General features: G+C 39.6%; 4 protein-coding genes across 5 annotated transcripts; all 4 read right to left on the reverse strand.

The window, feature by feature from the left end:
- Window positions 1–225: 225 nt before the first annotated feature.
- On the reverse strand, window positions 226–5,352 carry LOC111341787 (chymotrypsinogen B). Its single transcript, XM_088756335.1, has 7 exons — window positions 5,198–5,352; window positions 3,341–3,541; window positions 2,438–2,644; window positions 1,677–1,988; window positions 1,426–1,503; window positions 1,058–1,153; window positions 226–710 (listed from the first exon to the last, which is right to left on the reverse strand). The coding sequence occupies exons 1-7, from the start codon at window positions 5,250–5,252 to the stop codon at window positions 706–708; spliced, it is 954 nt and encodes a 317-aa protein (XP_088612461.1). The 5' UTR covers window positions 5,253–5,352; the 3' UTR covers window positions 226–705.
- Window positions 5,353–6,496: 1,144 nt separating this feature from the next.
- On the reverse strand, window positions 6,497–9,318 carry LOC111341802 (chymotrypsinogen A). The gene is made up of 7 exons (XM_022948818.2): window positions 9,183–9,318; window positions 8,569–8,766; window positions 8,008–8,214; window positions 7,415–7,729; window positions 7,147–7,194; window positions 6,864–6,959; window positions 6,497–6,596 (listed from the first exon to the last, which is right to left on the reverse strand). The coding sequence occupies exons 1-7, from the start codon at window positions 9,250–9,252 to the stop codon at window positions 6,592–6,594; spliced, it is 939 nt and encodes a 312-aa protein (XP_022804553.2). The 5' UTR covers window positions 9,253–9,318; the 3' UTR covers window positions 6,497–6,591.
- A 1,970-nt stretch (window positions 9,319–11,288) lies between these two features.
- LOC111341804 (elastase-1) lies at window positions 11,289–15,452 on the reverse strand. Of its 2 annotated transcripts, XM_022948821.2 has the most exons (7): window positions 15,349–15,452; window positions 14,043–14,240; window positions 13,604–13,810; window positions 12,823–13,137; window positions 12,472–12,573; window positions 12,067–12,162; window positions 11,289–11,393 (listed from the first exon to the last, which is right to left on the reverse strand). In XM_022948821.2, the coding sequence occupies exons 1-7, from the start codon at window positions 15,401–15,403 to the stop codon at window positions 11,389–11,391; spliced, it is 978 nt and encodes a 325-aa protein (XP_022804556.1). In that variant the 5' UTR covers window positions 15,404–15,452; the 3' UTR covers window positions 11,289–11,388. The 2 variants fall into 2 exon arrangements, with proteins under 2 accessions (XP_022804556.1, XP_022804555.1); XM_022948820.2 differs by lacking the exon at window positions 11,289–11,393 and having other exon boundaries at window positions 12,059–12,162.
- A 1,000-nt stretch (window positions 15,453–16,452) lies between these two features.
- Window positions 16,453–19,881, reverse strand: LOC111341789 (chymotrypsinogen B). Its single transcript, XM_022948800.2, has 7 exons — window positions 19,760–19,881; window positions 19,045–19,245; window positions 18,263–18,469; window positions 17,619–17,927; window positions 17,277–17,378; window positions 16,978–17,079; window positions 16,453–16,633 (listed from the first exon to the last, which is right to left on the reverse strand). The coding sequence occupies exons 1-7, from the start codon at window positions 19,812–19,814 to the stop codon at window positions 16,629–16,631; spliced, it is 981 nt and encodes a 326-aa protein (XP_022804535.1). The 5' UTR covers window positions 19,815–19,881; the 3' UTR covers window positions 16,453–16,628.
- Between the last annotated feature and the right edge of the window lie 147 nt (window positions 19,882–20,028).

Below are 20,028 nucleotides of genomic sequence, written 5' to 3' on the forward strand. Positions count from 1 at the left end.
ATACTTACCTAAATAACTGCCTACAGCTAGAATTGCGTGACAGGTGTAGCTGAGATAAGCTTTTACAGTTGCAGATTTCAAAAGCCATTCCAGACAAAAATATGGCAGTGGCAAAGATTTTTTTAATGATTTTCAGAAAGGAAATAATGGACTAGAAAGAGCCGTTCAAATTAGTGTTGTAGCTTTCTGGCAAGGGGAGATATTTGATCTCAAAGTTACCAAATATTTGAGTGAATCGAAAAGTGTAAAAACACACTACTTTATTCATCTCTGTTGATTGACAAGCCGTCTATCAAATCGATGGAAACTTGTATCGTACGTTCGTAAAGGATGTACCAGTTTGTATGCAAACCGTCACAGCAATTTTTTAAATATAGTTGCAGTACGAGCTTCTTACATTTTACCTATTTTTGAGGCCACTTTTTAGTGAAAACCTAAAAAAAAACGGGGGGTGGTCTATCTCCCCCCGGAAATAACAAAAGCAGAAACCAGTTTGTCATTTTGAGTTTTGGGGTAGATCCTTCAAACTGGCAAAGTTTCATTGAAATCGGTGAGATGGCATGTATCACGACTGCCAGGTGCTCTCGTGGAAACGTTAAAAAAATCTGTGTCACTACGCATAATTAACAAAAACACACAGCAGCTTTATATGAGGGTTATAAAGGTTTAATCTATTTCATTTGATTTGTGATCTTTCGATGTTGCTCAGCCTACAATAAAAAAAAAATTAAAAAAAAAAGAAAAAAAATTAAATTGAACAAGAAATAAAGTGCGATAAAACGAGAGATCGACTCGGATACAGACCTTTGAAGCAACTAACACTCCATGATTTTATTTGCCGTTGCGTTTTTGCTTGGTTTTTGTATTATACTTCTCTTGATTTCAAGTTTAAGTTTTCATTATCGCCATTTTCAAGGTTATATAAGGATATAATTTAGGTAACAGCTGGGAGCAGTCTACTGCTACTAAGAGCACTTACTACCTACTGGCGCGTCATAACTATTGCTACTAATTGTACGATAATATTTTAAATTTGCTTATGTTAAAATTTACTCACAAGCACTACAGGTTTTGCGGCAAGCCTTTCTGAAGCTCGGATATTTGATGCAGTAGTGCTTATAACTAGGACAATATGTTTGGTTATCCCGGCAACCTGCAAAAGAAGGGCGAATACCATTGTCATTATCATTTGTTAACTTTTCAGTTTCGTATCCATATCACTTCTTTGGCATTGCCTCACCGAAATTGTGCATGTCTAACCGGTCTTCGTTTTTCTTTCTGGTGTATAACCCAGCAGAGGGGGCAAAAGCGAATCGCATGACTGGAATCAATGTAACAAGCAAAAAAAAAAAAAAGAAAGAAAAAGGAAGAAAGATGACGGGAAAAAAGGAGATACTCCCAATCGACAGTGCTGCATTCACCTACCAGGCCCAGGTTTCGGTGGAGACGACTTGGGTGGTGTTGCAGGGGAAGGTGGCGTCACTGGTAAAGGCGGGCTCCCTCCTAAATGGATCGTCAAAAAAAAAAAGAATCGGGTTTTAATTCATACCTCACCTACTGCATCTTTGAGTTTAGTCAGCCATACTTCGTAAAAATGCATCAGACGTTTTCACCCAATTAATTTTTTGCAGATTTTCCCAGCGTAAAATGAGACATCCCTTCTTATCTTTCCTTACCTATTTTATCCATAATCCATGGGATATAACTTGTGATTCTTGCGAACACAGTGTAAGCGGTTGGCAAACATCCCTTTTTGCCAAAACTAACAGCACCATGCAGATACCAAGAGTCACCCTGTTCACATACCAGAGGGCCTCCACTATCGCCATGACATCCAGCTGAACTGCTTTCCTGTCCTTTCCCAGCACATAAGTGAGCTTTGCTCTCAAACCGAGTGTATTTCTTGGCACAATCTTTGTTCGACACTATAGGCATCTGCCCTTGTTGCAGGATGTTCGCTTGTTCGCTTTCTGAAACAAGGCCCCATCCTACCAGTAAAAAAAAGAAAATATAAATAAAAGTAACCTGTGTTCAATATTTCAAGGAAACGAACATGATTATTGTGATCATGAATTCTCGTTTTTCTTTATCTTCTAATGAGCTAAGAAAAGAAAGACATTGGGCGGACTTGACACTATGTAGATAGTCTCTTGAGATGAAACGGATTTTGTTTTAATGTTGTCTTGGTTACATCTCAAGTCTGCCGTGATTACGAACACGACGGACCCTGTCAGCGTTATGCAATTTTTGCTAATCAATCAATAATTAAGTCATCTACTGTTTCTGAAAAAAAAAAAAACCAAACAAAAAAAACACAAACAAACAACAAGCAACAAGTCCTAGAAGACTAACTTGAGAGGTCCCTAATTACAGCCATTTTATCAGGTATGAAAACACATTTTTTTCCAGAAATTAAAACATGCATCTTCTTTCAAACCTGTTACAAAACATTCCGTCCCAGGCTTCGGTTCCTCAGAGGGAAGACAAACTGTTGACACCTCATCACTGATCGTTGCTGAGCCTCGGAGCTCAAGAACAGCAATGTCATGTTTCAGAGTCTCCATGGTAAAGTCCTCATGCATGTGAATGGCTTTAACCCGAAACGCTTTTTCGATGGAAGTAAATCCAAGTCTTTTGTGGGCACCTATACATAAATAACATGCTACTTTTAGGATTGGGAACATGTGGAGACAACAAGATATTGAAATTTATAGCCAGTGACGACATTAATTAAATCGAGAAAGAGTGTGCTGTTGCTTTCAAAAGGAGAATGGGGTAAGGGTAGCACGTAGAACATCTCGCGCCAGGGAACATCTACCCAATGCATATTTTGCGGATTTGTACGTTTTCACGACCTAAATAATAGGGTGTTTGTGTTGTTAAAAAATAAATTTTCTGACAAATGGAGGGAGGATGAGGGGAGGAGGGGAGGGAGGAGGTGGAGGGAGGGAGGAGGGGAGGGAGGAGGTGGAGGGAGGGAGGAGGGGAGGGAGGAGGTGGAGGAAGGGAGAAGGGGAGGGAGGAGGTGGAGGGAGGGAGGTGGGAAGGGAGGAGGTGGAGGAAGGGAGAAAGGGAGGGAGGAGGTGGAGGAAGGGAGAAGGGGAGGGGGGAGGTGGAGGGAGGGAGGTGGGGAGGGAGGAGGTGGAGGGAGGAGGGGAGGGAGGAGGTGGAGGAAGGGGGGAGGGGAGGGAGGCGAGAGGAGGAGGGAGGAAGGAGGGGGAGGGAGGGAGGAGGGGGAGGGAGAGAGGAGGGGAGGGAGGTAGGGAGGTTCTCAGGAACTCTCTCCTCTCAAGTGACCACTTTTTAATTAACTGGCTTGACGACATAATCCGTGCATTACCTACAACAACTCTGTAAGATCCTGGATATTTATTCTTATAAACACAGTGAGCTGCAGTAACCACCCAGTTAGGTCTGATAAGAGATCCACCACAGATGTGTATTCCATCTTTACGAAGAGATATCTGCCATGGCCATGAGTGTGGTGCAGCGTTTTGTCCATTTACCACCCGTGCAGAATGAAAAGGTCTTTTGCCACACCCTTCAATTAGGGTAGATGTACACGAAAAGAGAAATAGGTTGTTGAATTAAAGTTAGCTAAGGAGAGCTTGAAAAAAGGTTGATCAGGGAAAAAGAAGATTTTCGCAAATCAGGATAAAATTACACTGGCAGTAAAATCCAAAGTACTAAAGGATAGCGCCTTCATTTAACTTTTTATCAACAGTAAAATACGCAAAAGTGGCAAGATCAACTTATTGCTGCAAATGTTTTAAGCACTAAAGAAGGCACTATCTCATATCAATAGGCACAAAATGTAATATCCAGGAGAAATTGTCTCAATCATGGCTTATTAAATTAAAAAAAAATTAAATTAATTCGTAAAACGTGCAAAACAATAACAAATGAATAAAGGCTGATAGTTTCTAAAGAAACTGTTTGGGGCTGCGTCGGTGGGGGTAACGAAATAATTTGGATATATCAACAAAGTTGAAATGGTAAATTGGCCACCGTAACGATTACAAAAGCTGATGTTTCGAGCGTTAGCCCTTCGTCGGAGCGAATAGAGGAATTGTAGGTTGTGTGTGCTCTTAAAAAAGCAAGGAAAGCACCAAAAAGCACACAAAACCCACAATTCCTCTATTCGCTCCGACGAAGGGCTAACGCTCGAAACGTCAACTTTTGTAATCATTACGGTGGCCAATTTACCTTTTCAACTTTGTTGATGTATCCAAATCAGTTAAAACAATAACAAGATTTCTAAAATTCAAAGCTGGTTAATATAACGCTAAACCACAGGAGCATTTCGAGTGGGGTTATAGGTTTTTGGGTGATCTGCTGCGCGATGTCCAGTTATTCAGGAAATCTGAAAATGTACACAAGCACACCAAACTATCGCAATCACCGTGGCAACTAGAAAGAATAAGTATCTCATCCCATCGGGCTGCATAACAAATCTGCTTGACACGAGTATTTGTCAAAATTATGGCACTGCACAACTCTGAAAAAAAAAACTACAAATATACTACTTGTGAATTTGAATATATTTTTTGGAATAGGGCACGGTGACGAGCAGAGTACTCAGTGGCTTGTGAAAGTGTTCAAATCAGCGACGTTTTTAGCACGTGCGATCGTCTGAGCAGCAAAACTAACTCTAGCTTACCTCAGTTTTTGCCTCTGACTTCGCAAAAGATTTATCAATTACTTTTTAAATCACACGAAAAACGTTACGGATTGTCGTCCGTCTTACTTTCTAACTTCAGAAGCTCTCAAAATCTTTCAATTTGGCTCAATCTGGCCGCTCTCATTCACCCGTAGACCGCTGGAGTTTTAGTTTGTGCAAAACAAATTCGTGTAGCCTGATTCAAATGTCTCGGCTTAAATTTGTTCAATGAATGACTCTGATATCTCAACTTCTTCTCTAAAGTTTCAGCGCATATCGAGTGTAACACGATTATTTTTTGGAAAAAACGGTTCCTTGACGTTCCTACACATTCGAAAGTTGATGTGGAAGAGAGCTAATAACCTTGTCGTAGCTTTTTCGTTTGTTATTTGCTATGACACAAAAAGACTCAAGGTGCACAAGGTATTGGACCAGAGCATTAGTCATGTGTTCTTTGCTTGCCTTTTAAAGTTAAAACCTGGTTATAGTTCGGAGATAATTATAATTATATTTTAGGTAAGCATTTAACAAACGCACCGTCACAAATCGAAGGGGTAAAAAGAGCAGCAAGTACAGATATAAGAAGAAACATCTTTGAATGATTTCACTGCGCTTCCCTCCCAACACAGGTGATGCAGATTATCGGTTTCTCAGTTGACACTGTTCTGTAGCAGTTGTCTAAGTTAAATAAAAAGTTTCTACTTGTGATTTTTGTCATTTCAGCATCGCCTGGGGGAAGGTTTTTATTGAATCCATCCAAACACAACTGCTCCATATGCATGTGTGTGATAACAAGGGGTGTTGTGAAGGCTGTACCAAGAATTATGTGCAACCAGTAGGTGCAAATGCTACATATGTTCAACCACAACTGCAAAGGTGTGTAAACGCCTTCGTTACACCAAATAACGAAGATCAACACAAATTTAAACTTTCGCACTAAATTGTCCCATGGGGATATTTCCATGCACATGACGTCTATCACCATCACCAGAACACTTTAATTTTTGTTGGCTTGGTGCGGTTTACGCCATACCAGCTCACTGTTAGCAATGAAGAAACTTGCTTTATATAGAAATCGTGAATTAGTAAAATACCGTTCGAAACACCTAAAATTGGAAATAAGACTGACTCTCCTATGGTAGAGGATGTGATGTGGGGCCGGGTGGAAGATTTTATGCACAAAGATATGAGCCTGTTTGCGCAGTCTCAAGTATCAGCGACAACTCTACTTGCACAGGAGGCAATAACGTCATTTAGAACTGTGATATCAGCTTTATACGCGCCACCGAAAAAATTGTCTCGGTAGGTTATCAAGAGTAAGAATGGAATTGAAATGAGCAGGACGAAAATGCTCAAATTGAGAAAAAACTTTAATGGTGCATTAGAAAAAATTGAAAACAGACTGACAAACAACGCTCTAATCTTTATAGAAACATACTTCGTTTCGAGACGAAAGACCAACAAGTTTTTAATTCTCCCCACCCTCTCCATCTCAAGAAAAGATGCGTAAGTAGAGCAACACCCTGTTTATTTTCTGATCAATAAGTCTTCTAACTCATTTGCTTCCCTTCGGTATTCATTAAGATTCAGTTGCTTGGGCTCTCAGGCACGGCGCAAGAAATGATAGGGGTGCTTTTGGCTGGATTTTTTTTTTTTTTTTGTTTTGTATTGTTTTTCCAGCTTATCTTTGTTAAAATAAGATATTACGGAAACTTTTGAGTTAGAACAAATTCTTCCATACTCCATACTCGCACTACTTTGTCCCAGTCCTTCTCATACAGTGCCGCCTTATTCGGCAGTTACTAAAACATTTTCAATAAACACAGACAAGGAAAGTTGGGCTTTTTAACATAATTTTATTGCTTCCATCGATTTTGTCAAATGTGTTGAGACAAATGAGTTTGGAATGAGATCTCCATGGCTTTATGGACTCAACCTAGGGAGAAAGAAATAAAGAATCAAAAGCTGTAAGAAGAAGCGTTTATCTACTTATTTTCCAACCGAGCCGTTTAGACAATCATGAAAAGAACTGGCCAATTTAAAACGTCAATGTACTGAGAAAGCAAATAACTGACGTCCTTGAAGACTCACTATTGATTTCACTTCGTTATTACTTAGCTGAAAAATTATTTTTTTTATACTCGGAGCTGGTGTGCTGAATTTATTTTTACCCGGCACACTACGGTCGGAAAGTAAAACTTACAATTGTCACATGTGAAAGGGCAATTCCTTTTTATGTCAGGCATGAAGCGACACCACATCTTGTTGGAAGCACAGTCTTCCCGCTTATCCTTGCAACCTGGAGGGGAATGCAAGAAAGAAAACGGATAGAAAAGTACATGTAGAAACTATAAAACTTTCTAAGAACCTTATTTTTTCAGAAAACTAGATCATCAAATCATCATGATGTCCACAGTGGAGATATTTTTATGGAGCGCTTGCAGCTTAAAACGACTATAGTTTGCTGTAGAACTATTTTTACTTACCTGGTGGAGGCGTTTTGGGGGGCAATGTTGGGGCTGGTGGCCTGTTAACTAATAAAGACAGAAATGAAACGCCTATCATTGAGGAATGTCATCCTAAGGCAAACTAAGTTTAATTGCAATTAAATATATCAAGTTGTGATCGAGAATGATTTCCAGCTTTATATGACATGGCTATAAAGAGTCGCTAGAGGCTTTTTCAGTACGATGCTACTGCACTCTTTCACAGTGTTGTTATGGAGACAGGATAGTATTAAAGGCAATTTTTTACCAAGCTTGTCCATTATCCAAGGTAGGTAGGTCGTGATTCTTGCAAACACTGTGTTGTACTTAGTTGGACAGCCTCGCTTCCCGAAACTCACAGCACCATGCAGGTACCAAGTGCCGTCCTTCTCGCAAACAAGTGGACCACCACTGTCCCCTTGACATCCACCTGAGCCACTTGCATGTCCTTGTCCAGCACACAAATGAGCTTTCCTGTCGTATCGGTCGTACTTCTTCTTGCATTCTTCGTGGGAAACTATTGGTATCATCGCCTGCTGAAGGATATCAGGGGCGGACCCGCCGCCTCGGAGACGTCCCCATCCTATAGTGAATAGAGTTGAAAATCTAACATAGCTGTAGTTACTCCAAGGGACACCTCCAAATTGTGCAGTAACTTCTTGATAGGCTCAACCTGCTCACAGTGTTGGCTAATTTATTGAAGCCGTTCTAAACAATAAATTAGTTCCATTCCAAATTTCTTAGGAAACCATTTGAAGGTATTTTATGGGTGAAAACAAAATATAGCTAGATAACGACGGGGCGGTTGATCACTTAGCAGCTTTCACAGCAAATAGCTTCAAACAATTTCACGTTTCAAACCTGAAATATAACATTCAGTTCCAGGTGCCGGTTCTTCAGTAGGAAGACAAACGGGTGACACTTTATCACTTATCTTCACCGAGCCCTTTAGCTCTAGAACGGCAATGTCGTGTTTCAGGTTGTTCATGGTAAAACCATCGTGCTTGTAAAGAGTTTGCACTTCGAACTCCTCTTGAACAGAAGTTGTGCCTTTTCGTCTATGCGCCCCTATGTAATCAAGGAAGAAGTGAGAGGAGTAATGAGAAACTGTGACACAAAGTAAATGAAGTGAGAAAAGCAGAGCTGGTAGTTTTAGTAAACAAAGTATATTGTAAGGTCTTTGCTTTAAGCTATCAGGTTTGAGTTCTGATTCGAAAACTGGGTATAAAATGTTATGGTATCTTCTGCGTCCAAATTTCTCTGTTTACAATGGAGGTGACGGTTTTTCTTAGGGTTCGGGAGGGGTTGAGAAGGTGGAAGCTCTTTGTGAAACCTTTCCTTGATTGCTTTCGGATGTAAAGAATCATATTCAGTCTGTAGATATATTTACACTCTGAGTGAGGAACGAGCGTAGTTATTTACCTACTACAACAGTGTATCCTTGTGGATATGGAAAATTTCGTACACAATGAGCCGCGGTTACGATCCAGTTAGGTTTGATCAGAGATCCACCGCAGATGTGGTGGCCGTTAACACGTAGAGAAACCTGCCATGGCCATGAATGAGGCTCTGCATTCTCACCATTAACAACTCGCGCTGAGAATGGTCGCTTACCGCATTCTGAAATGAACAGAAAAAGATTTGAGTAGAGGAGTCACTTTCAGCTCATTACGATTGCTCCCAAATAAATTCTTAGCCGATACCTTCCAGTTAATTCTGAAGTTCCGATTAGTAATGAGAATGGGTTATCTTTTAGAAGCTTCTGATGGCACTTCTGCATTGACAACTCGCAACAGTCGAAGGTATACAGAGCTGCCAGGTACTATAGCTTGCCATAGCTGGATTTTTTTAAGGTCTTTTCCTGTGATAAACTTTTCTTGAAGTTGCGTGTGGTAAAATTCACTTCTATTCTCGTGTGAGAGAGGAGCCCTGATCACAGCTAACAAAATTTCTTCTGAATCCAGGCTAGCTCATGATAAAGAGCGCGGAATGAACAATACCGACTTAGGTCAGCGCTATGAAGGGATTTAACTTACCGGCTTCATGTTGGCTGAATGAAGGAACCAGTATTGAAAGAAGTATTGTTGCAATTGCGAGGAGAGACATCTTGTAAGACGAGTGGGATCAGATCTTCCAATTACTTTGGCGACTAGTTTATAAATATATTTTTTACAATGCTTACCCAACAGTTTGTTGGCACATATCTCAGCTGTATATCATTCCAATTGCAAATTGCAACCTCTCAACAAAAAGAAAATTCGCTTTTTTTGTGAGTTTCATTAACTGAGCCAAGAGATAATATTTTTCTATTTGGTAAACTATTGTTATTTCATAGACATGACGTACCATTATTTTCTCACCTGTAAATGGCTGCAAGCACATCTTCCACCTGACAAAACCATCTTCACGATGGGTAACTAATTAGCCGTGTATCAGTTTTAGCGCTATTGTTTTGATGGATGATAAAATGCATTGTGATTGACAGCGTCAACTGGCGCGTTTGTTGCTCTGAAAAGTCTTTTCCTGTGATAAGCTTTTCTTTAAGCTGCGCAAAGTCAACTTCACTTCTATTCTCGTGAGAGAAAGCAAGCCCAGTCTCAACTAACAAAATATTCACTGACTTCAGGCCAGCTCTCGATAGAGAGCTGGGAATGTGGGATAGGGATATACCACAAGGCGATATCTTGCTGTGTACGAAAGAAATATAGGAATCATTTTGTAAAAGTTTAAGAACAAAACCGTAGTTCCGAAATCAATCCAACTTGTCCTTGCCACTGTTTTATTTTATCCAAGCACTTATAATTAATTCACAATGAAGAACGGGGTTCTTGGGATAATCTTGCCGAAGTATCGTTGGCATGCAGTAATGTTTTGTTGGGAGAAAAAAAAAATGTTTACTCCCCGGCCTTAAAAAAAAATCAACAACAACAACAACATCAACTGGTTTAAAGGTCAGAAAAATTATTATTTTCCAAGAGCTTAGTGATATATCTTGTTTAATAGATTTGGAATAATCCGCGATATTTAATTTTATTTCCGTTCAATTAAGATATCGTTCACGCATCTTCCATAGCTCGCGACTTTCACGATAATGTTCGATTATTGTTTCCATTACTTTTGAGCTTTTGAACAAGCAGACTAGAATGTATTTACGATATTTAGACAGGCCGGCCCAGTTCAGCTTGAAGCTGGTTTAATTGGGGGCCTATACATCCCACCATCCCACCCCAGGGGAGGACATCCATCACACAGTAATAATCTCGTGTGTGGGAAATTAACGTCTCCTACCCCAACCCTGCAGGAGACGGGACCTCCATTTATTCGTCCCTATCCGAGAAGACTAGAATATCTAACCATTACTTGATGTTATAGAAAGGTAGCAAATTCTTCTCAATTATTTTAAGACCTTGGGTGTTGGTCCGGCCGGGGCTCGAACCCTCGACCTACCACACTACAGTCCAGAGCACCATCCATTGGGCTAACTGGGTGGCAGTCTTCTGATGGCTGTTTGATGGTTGTAGGGATGCGAGTTTTAGGAGCTCGACGTGAATGGGCGTATAGGATGGGTTTGATAATTGAGTACGTATTTCGTACATTAATCACGAGAATTAGGAGTGATATGAAATAGGTCGCGAGGTTTTTTCTGTTGTCGATAAAAAAAGAACACTGTATAACTAATTAACTTAAGGGAATGTAAGGAAATACACACATTCGTTTCTTATAGCGAGTTCCCTGGAACTCCGGGCGAATTCGTGTCAGGATTTGCTTCTACCATATATGGCCCTTTTTCCCTCGTGAACCCAAACTTGAAAGATGGAATTTTTGCCAATTAATGTTCCTTAAAATTTAGTTAACTCTAAAGCAATCTTCAGTGTCTTTCCTCCACCCAAAGCTCTGAATTTTAAATATAGTATGCTAAAAAGAAATCAGCGTTGTTTAGACAGTGCTAGATAATACGAGCAAGGTTAACCGAATTTTAACCCAATCCATATATAAGCGACCCGACCAGATCAACCACAAAAAGATTCTTCTTTATTACCCTTGAATTAACCTTATGACTCCCCTCCGAAAAAAAAAAAAGCAGAAAAAAAAAAAGAAAGATTGGACAAGAATAAAAATACACCAAAAAGGAAACGCTCATTCATTTTTCAGCTTAACTCCAATTTTATTTTAACTTTATTTAAGTTTGAATCATCCTTTTCCCACAATTAAATCCAAACCTCTGTTGGATGCTTTTCAAATCTAACCTGTTGAGCAACAAAATAAAATAGAAAGTATCAAGCTACCTCCCTACCCACAATTCCTTCAGTTCCAAAGTTTCTTCTCATTTCTTTGCTCCTTAATCTTTTATTTATTTCATTTTCTTTTCGTATTTGCATGGATATCTATGCAGTGTGGCCATAGCGAAAGATACTTGGTGAGTTCCCAGTTTCAAAAAGATTAAACTCTTGACTGAAAAAAAAAATACATGAATCGTTCGATCTTGCACCTGACTCAGGATATTCAGGGATGAGAAAAAAGCCCCACATTCGGTAGAGAGCTGGGAAAGCTCTATCTTCTGCAGCCCAAACCTTTCTCATTACATACCATTTGATTAAGAAAAATTAATGAAAATAGAATCAGTTAATATTAATCGACTGATTGATATTTAGCATCAGGTGATTATTTGCAAATGAAAATATCCGATGATCCATGGGACTGGCAAAGACCAGCATGGCATGTAGGTGTGTTGTTAGATACTTTTGATTGGGACGACATAGAGTAATCAAAAGCCTGTGTTACTGAGGACATTCTGTTTAGTTCAGGCGAAGGATTTGGTTCCCCTTTCTTAATGGAAGAATAAGTGCAATTAGTCAAAGTTTATCTGATTACTGAGCTCTTTCTTAATATCTTGTTTATTGTTTTTTTGGAATTACTTACATGCATTGCAGGTTTTTGGACATAATTCTTTTATCACAGTTGACGTTGTGCAGTAATGTTTATTTGCTTTGCACGCATTCCACTTGTCCCCACAACCTGTATCGAGGAGAAAAATTATTTATTTAATTTCCCTTCAAGCCCCAGCATTTTATGATACACCGACCGTCGTTCTGCCTTTTTCTTCCTTTCCTCATTTACCTCACATGTCACGGGGTCGTACAGTACAGCCCTCATACGGAACTTTGTATCTAATTTCTTATATAAAAATAGAATATATTTCTAAGAAAGGAAATATCTGCTGTCATATCATGCAGGGTAAATCTCAAACAAAAACGAAGAACTACAAATCTCTAGAACATTGACATCGAACATGTGAGAGTGACTATTGTTAAATTCACTACTTACTGGGTGGTGGTGGTGGTGCTTGCGTCGGTGGTGGTGGTGGAGGTGGGGGCTGTGCGGTTCCTGTGGGTGGGGGTGGGGGGTTAGGCCCGCCGCCTCCTCCCCCTATCATAAATATAAAAGAGAACGAATTAATTTCAGAATTGAATTCTTGAAGAAAAGCCTGTCATTTTCAGTATTGACTATCAAAATAGGAAAAACTATATGTTTCAATCAGATGTCCGATCATTCTTTTAACTAGAAAAAAGAAAGGCTATAGTTAAGTCAAAAAACATATAAGCTAAGAGGGGAAGTTGTCACATTTCATATTTATATTTCAACACTTATTGAGACCGTGTTATAAACAATACCAACCTATTTTCCCCAATATCCACGAATTGTAGCTCTTGATCCTTGTGAAAACTGTATAGTGGGTTGTTGGACAGTCCCGTTTTCCAAAACTGACAGCTCCATGCAAATACCACCTGCCACCTTCATTGCACACGAGTGGACCACCGCTGTCCCCATTGCACCCTCCTGAGGCACCAGCACGTCCCGCTCCAGCACACAAGTGAGCACTCCTGTCCACCACACCGTACTTCATTTTACAATCGTCATGGGACACCAGTGGAAGTTTGGCCTGTTGGAGTATTTCTGGCAATGCCCCGCCACCAGATGTACGGCCCCACCCTAAAACAATCAGCAATTAAGAAGTTAAGAAAGAGAGCAAACCGTGGCTTCGAAATGTGTTTCTTTAGGGACTGTTCATTCTATATCATTTGTCGGGAGGGGAGGACTTTGGAGGGACACACTAGGTTTTAAAGGGAACGGAGGGGTGGGGATGAGTCATCACCAACAGATTATGACGGGTGACGAAACATAAGAGCATAACAGAGCCCTAGGAGGATCAGGTACGTGGATTGTATCGTGACCCAACCAAAATCTTCAACCTTCCCTCTCCCTTCTCTTCCCCTTCGTGATAAATTACGAGCAGTCCCTTAACTCAGCATTATTTTTTTTATCAAGGCGAAAATCCTCGACAAATGTATTGGGACGTCTATCAAGTTCTGGCAACCAAAAGCGCCTCCTTCACCTCTGTAATGTTGTAAAGAATCCAATCTTTAAATCTAGAGGTGCTATAGAAAATAAAACAGACCTGTTATATAGCACTCAGAATTCAAATTTGCATCTTGTTGTGGGAGGCAAACTGTTGTAATTTTATCACTCATCTCTACATTTCTTTCCAGCTGAAGAACTGCTATGTCGTGCTTTAGATTCTGCATGGAAAAACCGCTGTGTTTATGAAGGGTTATCACTCGAAAAGTCTGCTGAACGGACGTAGTTCCGGTTCGCCTATGACCACCTGCAGTCATCAAAGGAAAACTAATCAATGTAACTTCAAGTCAAAATACAGTGCTCTTTCTGACCAAAGTCATTAGCGATTCTTAATATATTCTAGCGCTTCAGATATGACTCAGAAAAATTGCAAGAAATGCAAAAAAAGGATATATCGAATGGTAAACGATATAAAAAACAAAGCTAAGCGATTTTACATCTCTATATTGTAACTGAATTCAGAAGAATTGCTTTCATACCCGCTACAACTGTGTACGCACTCGGCGATGGATTACTGTCCACACAATGTGCGGCAGTTAGGATCCAGTCAGGCCTGATAAGGGATCCACCACAGATGTGTCTACCTCTCACGCGAAGAGAAATCTGCCATGGCCAGGAGTGGGGACTGGCATTTTGACCATTCACCACACGGGCCAAAGGAGGGCGCATTCCACATCCTAAAATTGACAAATTGCTACAATTGTGCGGTTCGTCGGCTAGCTTGTATTGTTTGATATATCATGACAAAGCTAGCAAATCTGATGAGGTCAGTGTGTATGCATTGAAGTTAAGCAGCAGAATCCTCTTAAAACTAGGTCATAACTGTAGCTTTGAAACTGATTTTAAAAATCAATTGATAACGGCTGCGAGCGCTGTGCATTCCTGAGATATGCGGTGCTCCGATAGTTTGAAGAGCGCACCCAAACAACCATCGTTCATCAAATAACCCAAGATAATTCTATGGGAAAATTCATTACTTGTTGAGGGAATTCCGCATTAAATTGCACTTGAAAACCGATATCGCACGAATCGCGAAGCGATGAGTGCGATAACGATTTTCAAGTGCAATTCAATGCGGAATTCACGAGTGAAGCAATGGATTTTCCTTGAATCGCATAACTGAATAACAATGAGTAAAAAAAGGAAACAGCATAACCTAAAATTGTTATGTTTACGTAGATGCGAAACAATATCACTTAGCCTCGTTTTCAACTCGCAATTCCACGCAAAATACCTCGCTTCGTTAACCAATCAGAATACGAGATTTTATTCAATGATGCGATTCACTTTCAAACATACCTCCAATTAAACTCAAAGGCTCCTTCGTGTAGTTCTTAAGATCTTAATTCATGTTAAGTGGACTCTAATGTCTCATCTTTAGTTAGTTATGCCTAAAAGAAATTGCTAAGTGGCCGTCTCTCCCGTGGTAATTCTAAACTTTTATTTGAAGGGAGACAATTTTGTTTCTTTGAGTAGTGATGAAGTTAAGAGGGGTGCCTATATTGCATCACTATGAAAACAAACTTTATTATCACACGGATCAAAACAGACACTTCTTTTAAAACGATGAATTTCTCATTTTTCTGCTGATTGATTGAGGACTCATAAGGCAAAAGTTTTGCAATCATGCTCAAACAATATCCAAAATATGTCTTATGATTATGTTGTTCTAAGTGAGTAGGAATGTCTACCAGAAAAAAATAAAACAAGGAGAAAAAGGGATTGCGTTAGATGAAATTAAAACAAAAAAATGATATAACCGAGGGAAAAAAAGCATAAATTTACCTTCAGAAAAAGTCGGCTCAAACACAACCAGGACCAAGAAGATATAAGCGATCATCTTGACACCCTTTAGGTTAGTCCTGTATCTCTGGATATCCCTCGTTTCAGAAAATATATATATATCATGCGATTTGAGCCAGCGGGCTAGGATCTGTTTTTACCACCTGGCGTAGTTTGCAGAAGCTGATTCCACAGTGGAATCTGGCGCATAACCTATCAATCGGCAAAATTGAGTGTATTCGACGGTTTAAGTCATAATAACACCTCAAGACGGACGTTTTTTATTTATTTATTTTTTACAATGGTAATAAGACCTAGACCATTGTTAGAAGTAAGGACACTTAAAAAGATAATGAAAAGCCCTGGAAAATGTCTGTGCATACCTCTTGACCAGAAAAATCAAGTAACGTTTCTGTGTCTAGTCAAATATTTTAAAACCAGCTGTATGCATATGACAGCCTGCCAATCTTAGGTGAATGTGCTCCCGAAAACCCTCAACATATTCTATTCGCGCTCCTTAGCAGATGAAGTAAATATTTGTCTTCAAGGTTTGCCCTGGGAAACAGTTGATCATATATTTACAGGAGAACTTTTGTATACTTTTCAAACCCCTTGAATGTATCTGGCCGCCTTCCAGTCTAACACGACTGTGCCTTCAAATCTTGCGAACAGGAATGCTTTAGGAATAGGCAAGCATATCTACAAACTTAATTCCTAGACTTAAGAAATGTCTTATTCGTCTGAAACTTGATCAAGGCCAGGATTGAAAAAACTTTTATTAAGGATGAAGCCCGGCCAGCCGTGAAAAAAAAAGACTGTTTCGTTTTTGATGATAGGACTGAAGGGCCAAGAAAAATGATGAACGTAACATGGGGAAGAAAAAGGAGAATGATTGAATCCCATACTTCATTTTCTTTCTAGAATTTGCTAAATGTGATTATAGAAAAAAAAGTTATGAATTATTTCATTTTGGAAAGGTTTTGATATTTCCAACAAAACTATAAAAGTGAACTGTAAATTGTCTTTGTGGTATGATAACAAAGCGTTTTTTGTTGCTGTTGTTATTGTTGTTTATTTTTCTGTCTGTTTTTTTTTACACAGTATAGATTTTTTGCATGTTGGAGTACTTTAATATTTTCAACGTTGATTTGAATAAATGGATAAACAGGATTACATCATTGAGTGACTACGTATTACATTCATCAGAATTTGCTTTAGGTTTATTGTCATAAATTCGCTTCATTGGAAGTCTTCATACTTCCCCAGACTTTCTTCCGTTCTTCTCAACCTGTTAATAGATTGATAGATAAAACAAATTGATATGCCGATCCTTATGATAAACATTAATGAAACCACCGCGCTTTTAATGTTTTCAGTCCACTTTTTGGTCCCGTTTGTGTTTGGCTCAAATTAATTTCTAGTGTTATGACTTTAGCACGCAGATTGTTTCAGTGGCATTTTTTAAACATCCATATGCAAACTAGTGTTCTAAAAGACAAGGCTGTAAATTAGTGTTAGAGTTAAGAGCCAGAGATTCGTACTTTCGCCAATGAACTGGGAATGCTGATCAACAGCAGCACTATTATCACGTTCAGTCATAATAAAACAAAAAAACTAGTATTCTGCACTTACACACTCCGCAAGTTCGTTTGCAATAATTCTTCAAAAATGGCATTGAACCGCAGAGATGACGATGATTACGACAATAATCTTCGCCCCATTTGTCCTTGCAACCTGTGATAATGAATCAAGTTAAGGTCACCTGCAATAGGTCTGATGAATTTACGACATGCACGTTCCTTTTTTCTTGACTACCTTACAAGATAAATTTTATATATTCGACAACAAGTAGATTCATTGAGAAATTTTCGCATTAGCCTGAGCTAAATCTAAAAATTAGCCATTTTCAAAACTTGACTCCATCTACTCACCAGGCTTTGGCGGACGTAGTGGTCTTGTAGTGGCAACTGGTGGGGGAGGGCCTGGTGTCCGTGGGGGTGGTGGTGGTGGATTTGGTCCTCCTGTATCTTCCCCTGTCAATGAAAAATCAGGCAAGCACACAATAGAAAATAGTTTATTAAGTAGTGGTACTAGTTTACGTTAATCCATTCTGAGGCAAATAGAATCAACAACATTATCGTCAGTGAATGCCTTTAATTTCAATTCCCTTGAAGTGTTTTTCGCTAATCACAGACGTGTTGAAATCGGAGTAATCGAGCTTATTAGGTGGGTCTAGAAAAAATTCAAGCCTAATAAAAAAACGAATTACTAACCCATTTTCTCGTTTATCCAGGAGATGTAGCTGGTAATCCTTGTGAAGACCGTATAATGGGTTGTTGGGCATCCACGCATCCCAAAACTGACCGCACCATGTAGGTACCACTTTTCTCCCATCTCGCAAACAAGTGGACCCCCGCTGTCCCCATGACACCCTCCTGAAGCACCGGCACGTCCCTCTCCAGCGCACAAGTGAGCACTCCTATCAAGTGTGCGCCAAATCTTCCTACAATCGCTGTGCGACACAAGTGGAAGCTTGGCTTGTTGAAGGGTGTTTGCTGATCCAAAATGAGTGCGGCCCCAACCTGGGCAATTAAAGGCAAAATATATATATATATATATATATATATATATTTTATGTGAACTGCACAGATGCTTTTCGTGAAAGTTAAAAGAAAAGCTCGTGAGTTGGGAAACAACTTATCTGCATGGAGAGGAGAAGGAAAGGTGTCGCACCGTCAGGAACAGAAAACGCACGGAGCTACAAGCAAAATTCTGAGGCAATTAGGGAGTTCGTGTTTCCGGCAGCATTTCCCACACGTCGCCAAGATGACATCTTAAACTCCCTATGGTTAATCAATAGTGTTTTATCATATAATGTATTGCAGACTCAGAGCAGGCTAACAAAGAAACATCAAACCTGTTATGTAACAGTTGGAGTTCAAGTCTGCGTCTTTGTCCGGGAGACAGACAGTAGTAACTTTTTCGCTTAACTGTGCATTCTTTTCTAACTGTAACAGGGCAATGTCGTGTTTGAGCTCCCTCATGGTAAAACCACTGTGTTTGTAAAGTGCCTTCACTCGAAACGTCTGTTGAACATCCGTCATTCCAGTTCGCATATGAGCACCTAGATGCACAAAAGCAATACTGGCGTGATTCTTGGCCCTAAATCTCCCATGATCCTAACAGGAATATTAATTTTCCCTTGCTACCTTACATTTCTTCGATAAATAAGCCAAGATATTGATTCCCCATTGCTGTCTTACATTTCTTCGATGAATTTGCTAAGATATTCGGTGTTTTATTGAAAAACATCTTTCATGTGCAGCTCCCTTGTCTCCGACTGGTGAGGTTGTAATTCTGACCGCTAATTTCATAGATTTTCTATCAAAAATTGAAATAATCCGAAGCTACACCTTGTGTGCCATATTTTTTTTTTTTTTAGACCACATTTCGACGTCATCTGTGATCTATTACTGGACAGACGCACGGCAAAAGAATTATTTTCTTTTTTTTCTTTTTCAATTGGATGTGAGTAATTGTTCTGAATGTTTTTCACAACTGTCTTAGACTAGTGAACGCATATTTAAAATGGATGATTTTGGGTAAAAAGCGAAACTTTTTTTTCCTAAATGACAATGTTTTATCCAGCCAAATCTGATCAATATTAGGTGCTCGTATCAAGAGGACCCGCTATCTTACCCACAACCACTGTGTATGCATTTGGATCTGGATTTCTGTCCACACAGTGAGCTGCAGTCAAGACCCAGTCTGGTCTGATTAGGGATCCACCACAGATATGTCCCCCTCGAGAGTTACGGAGAGAAATCTGCCAGGGCCAGGAATGAGGACTGGCATCCTCACCGTTGATTACCCGCCCGAAGTGAGGACGCATACCACATCCTGATGATTTGAAAATGGAGCAACAACAATAAAGCCTTTTTCATTTTCCTGTGGCCATAATTATAAATGATCATAGTTCAATGAGTAAAGGATCACAGAGTCATTCAATGATAGAGATTTCGTTTTGTTTTTGTTTTGTTTTTGTTTTTTTCCTGTTTAGGTTGTTGAGAATTGCTCTTGAATGGAATGATGCGATGAAATCACACTTTACATGGATAGAAAAAAACAGTAGAAAGGTAAAAATCGATCAAGTTAACAAAGATAATTCCAAACGAAGAGGAACGAGAAATGACCGTGTCAGAATCTCTAGTGGTGCGAACCACGCGAAAAGTCATTTTCACTCCTCTGTCGACAACCAGGATTAAATGTAAAGTCTTTTTAAGCTAGCAGAGTGCAATAGTTCAACTTATCTGATATCAGTAGCTTCACCAAAAATATATGCATTAGGTTTTGAATTGAAAATCTGCACGACCAACTAATGAAATATTGCAAGCTCAATTATTTTCGTGTTTACCTTCGGAAAATGAAGGCTCCAAAATGACCAGTAGCAGCAAGACAGAGAAAATCATGCTTAAAACGAATTTATCCTATTTCTGCGTTCTCGTGAAAAACAAAACCATCTACACCTTTAATTTATTCTATTGGCGCCAAGCACAGATGTAACAGCTGCCCAAATTTGCTAAAGCTGAGTTCACAAAACATCTTCCAACCTTGTGTACGTTGTTAAGGCTGCCTTGTAACCAATTACTACTCTGAGTTGCTTATGTTTGATTAGGGGCTGGA

This window comes from Stylophora pistillata, chromosome 4, assembly GCF_964205215.1.
Source record: "Stylophora pistillata chromosome 4, jaStyPist1.2, whole genome shotgun sequence".
In the NCBI taxonomy this organism is placed as follows: Eukaryota; Metazoa; Cnidaria; class Anthozoa; order Scleractinia; family Pocilloporidae; genus Stylophora; species Stylophora pistillata.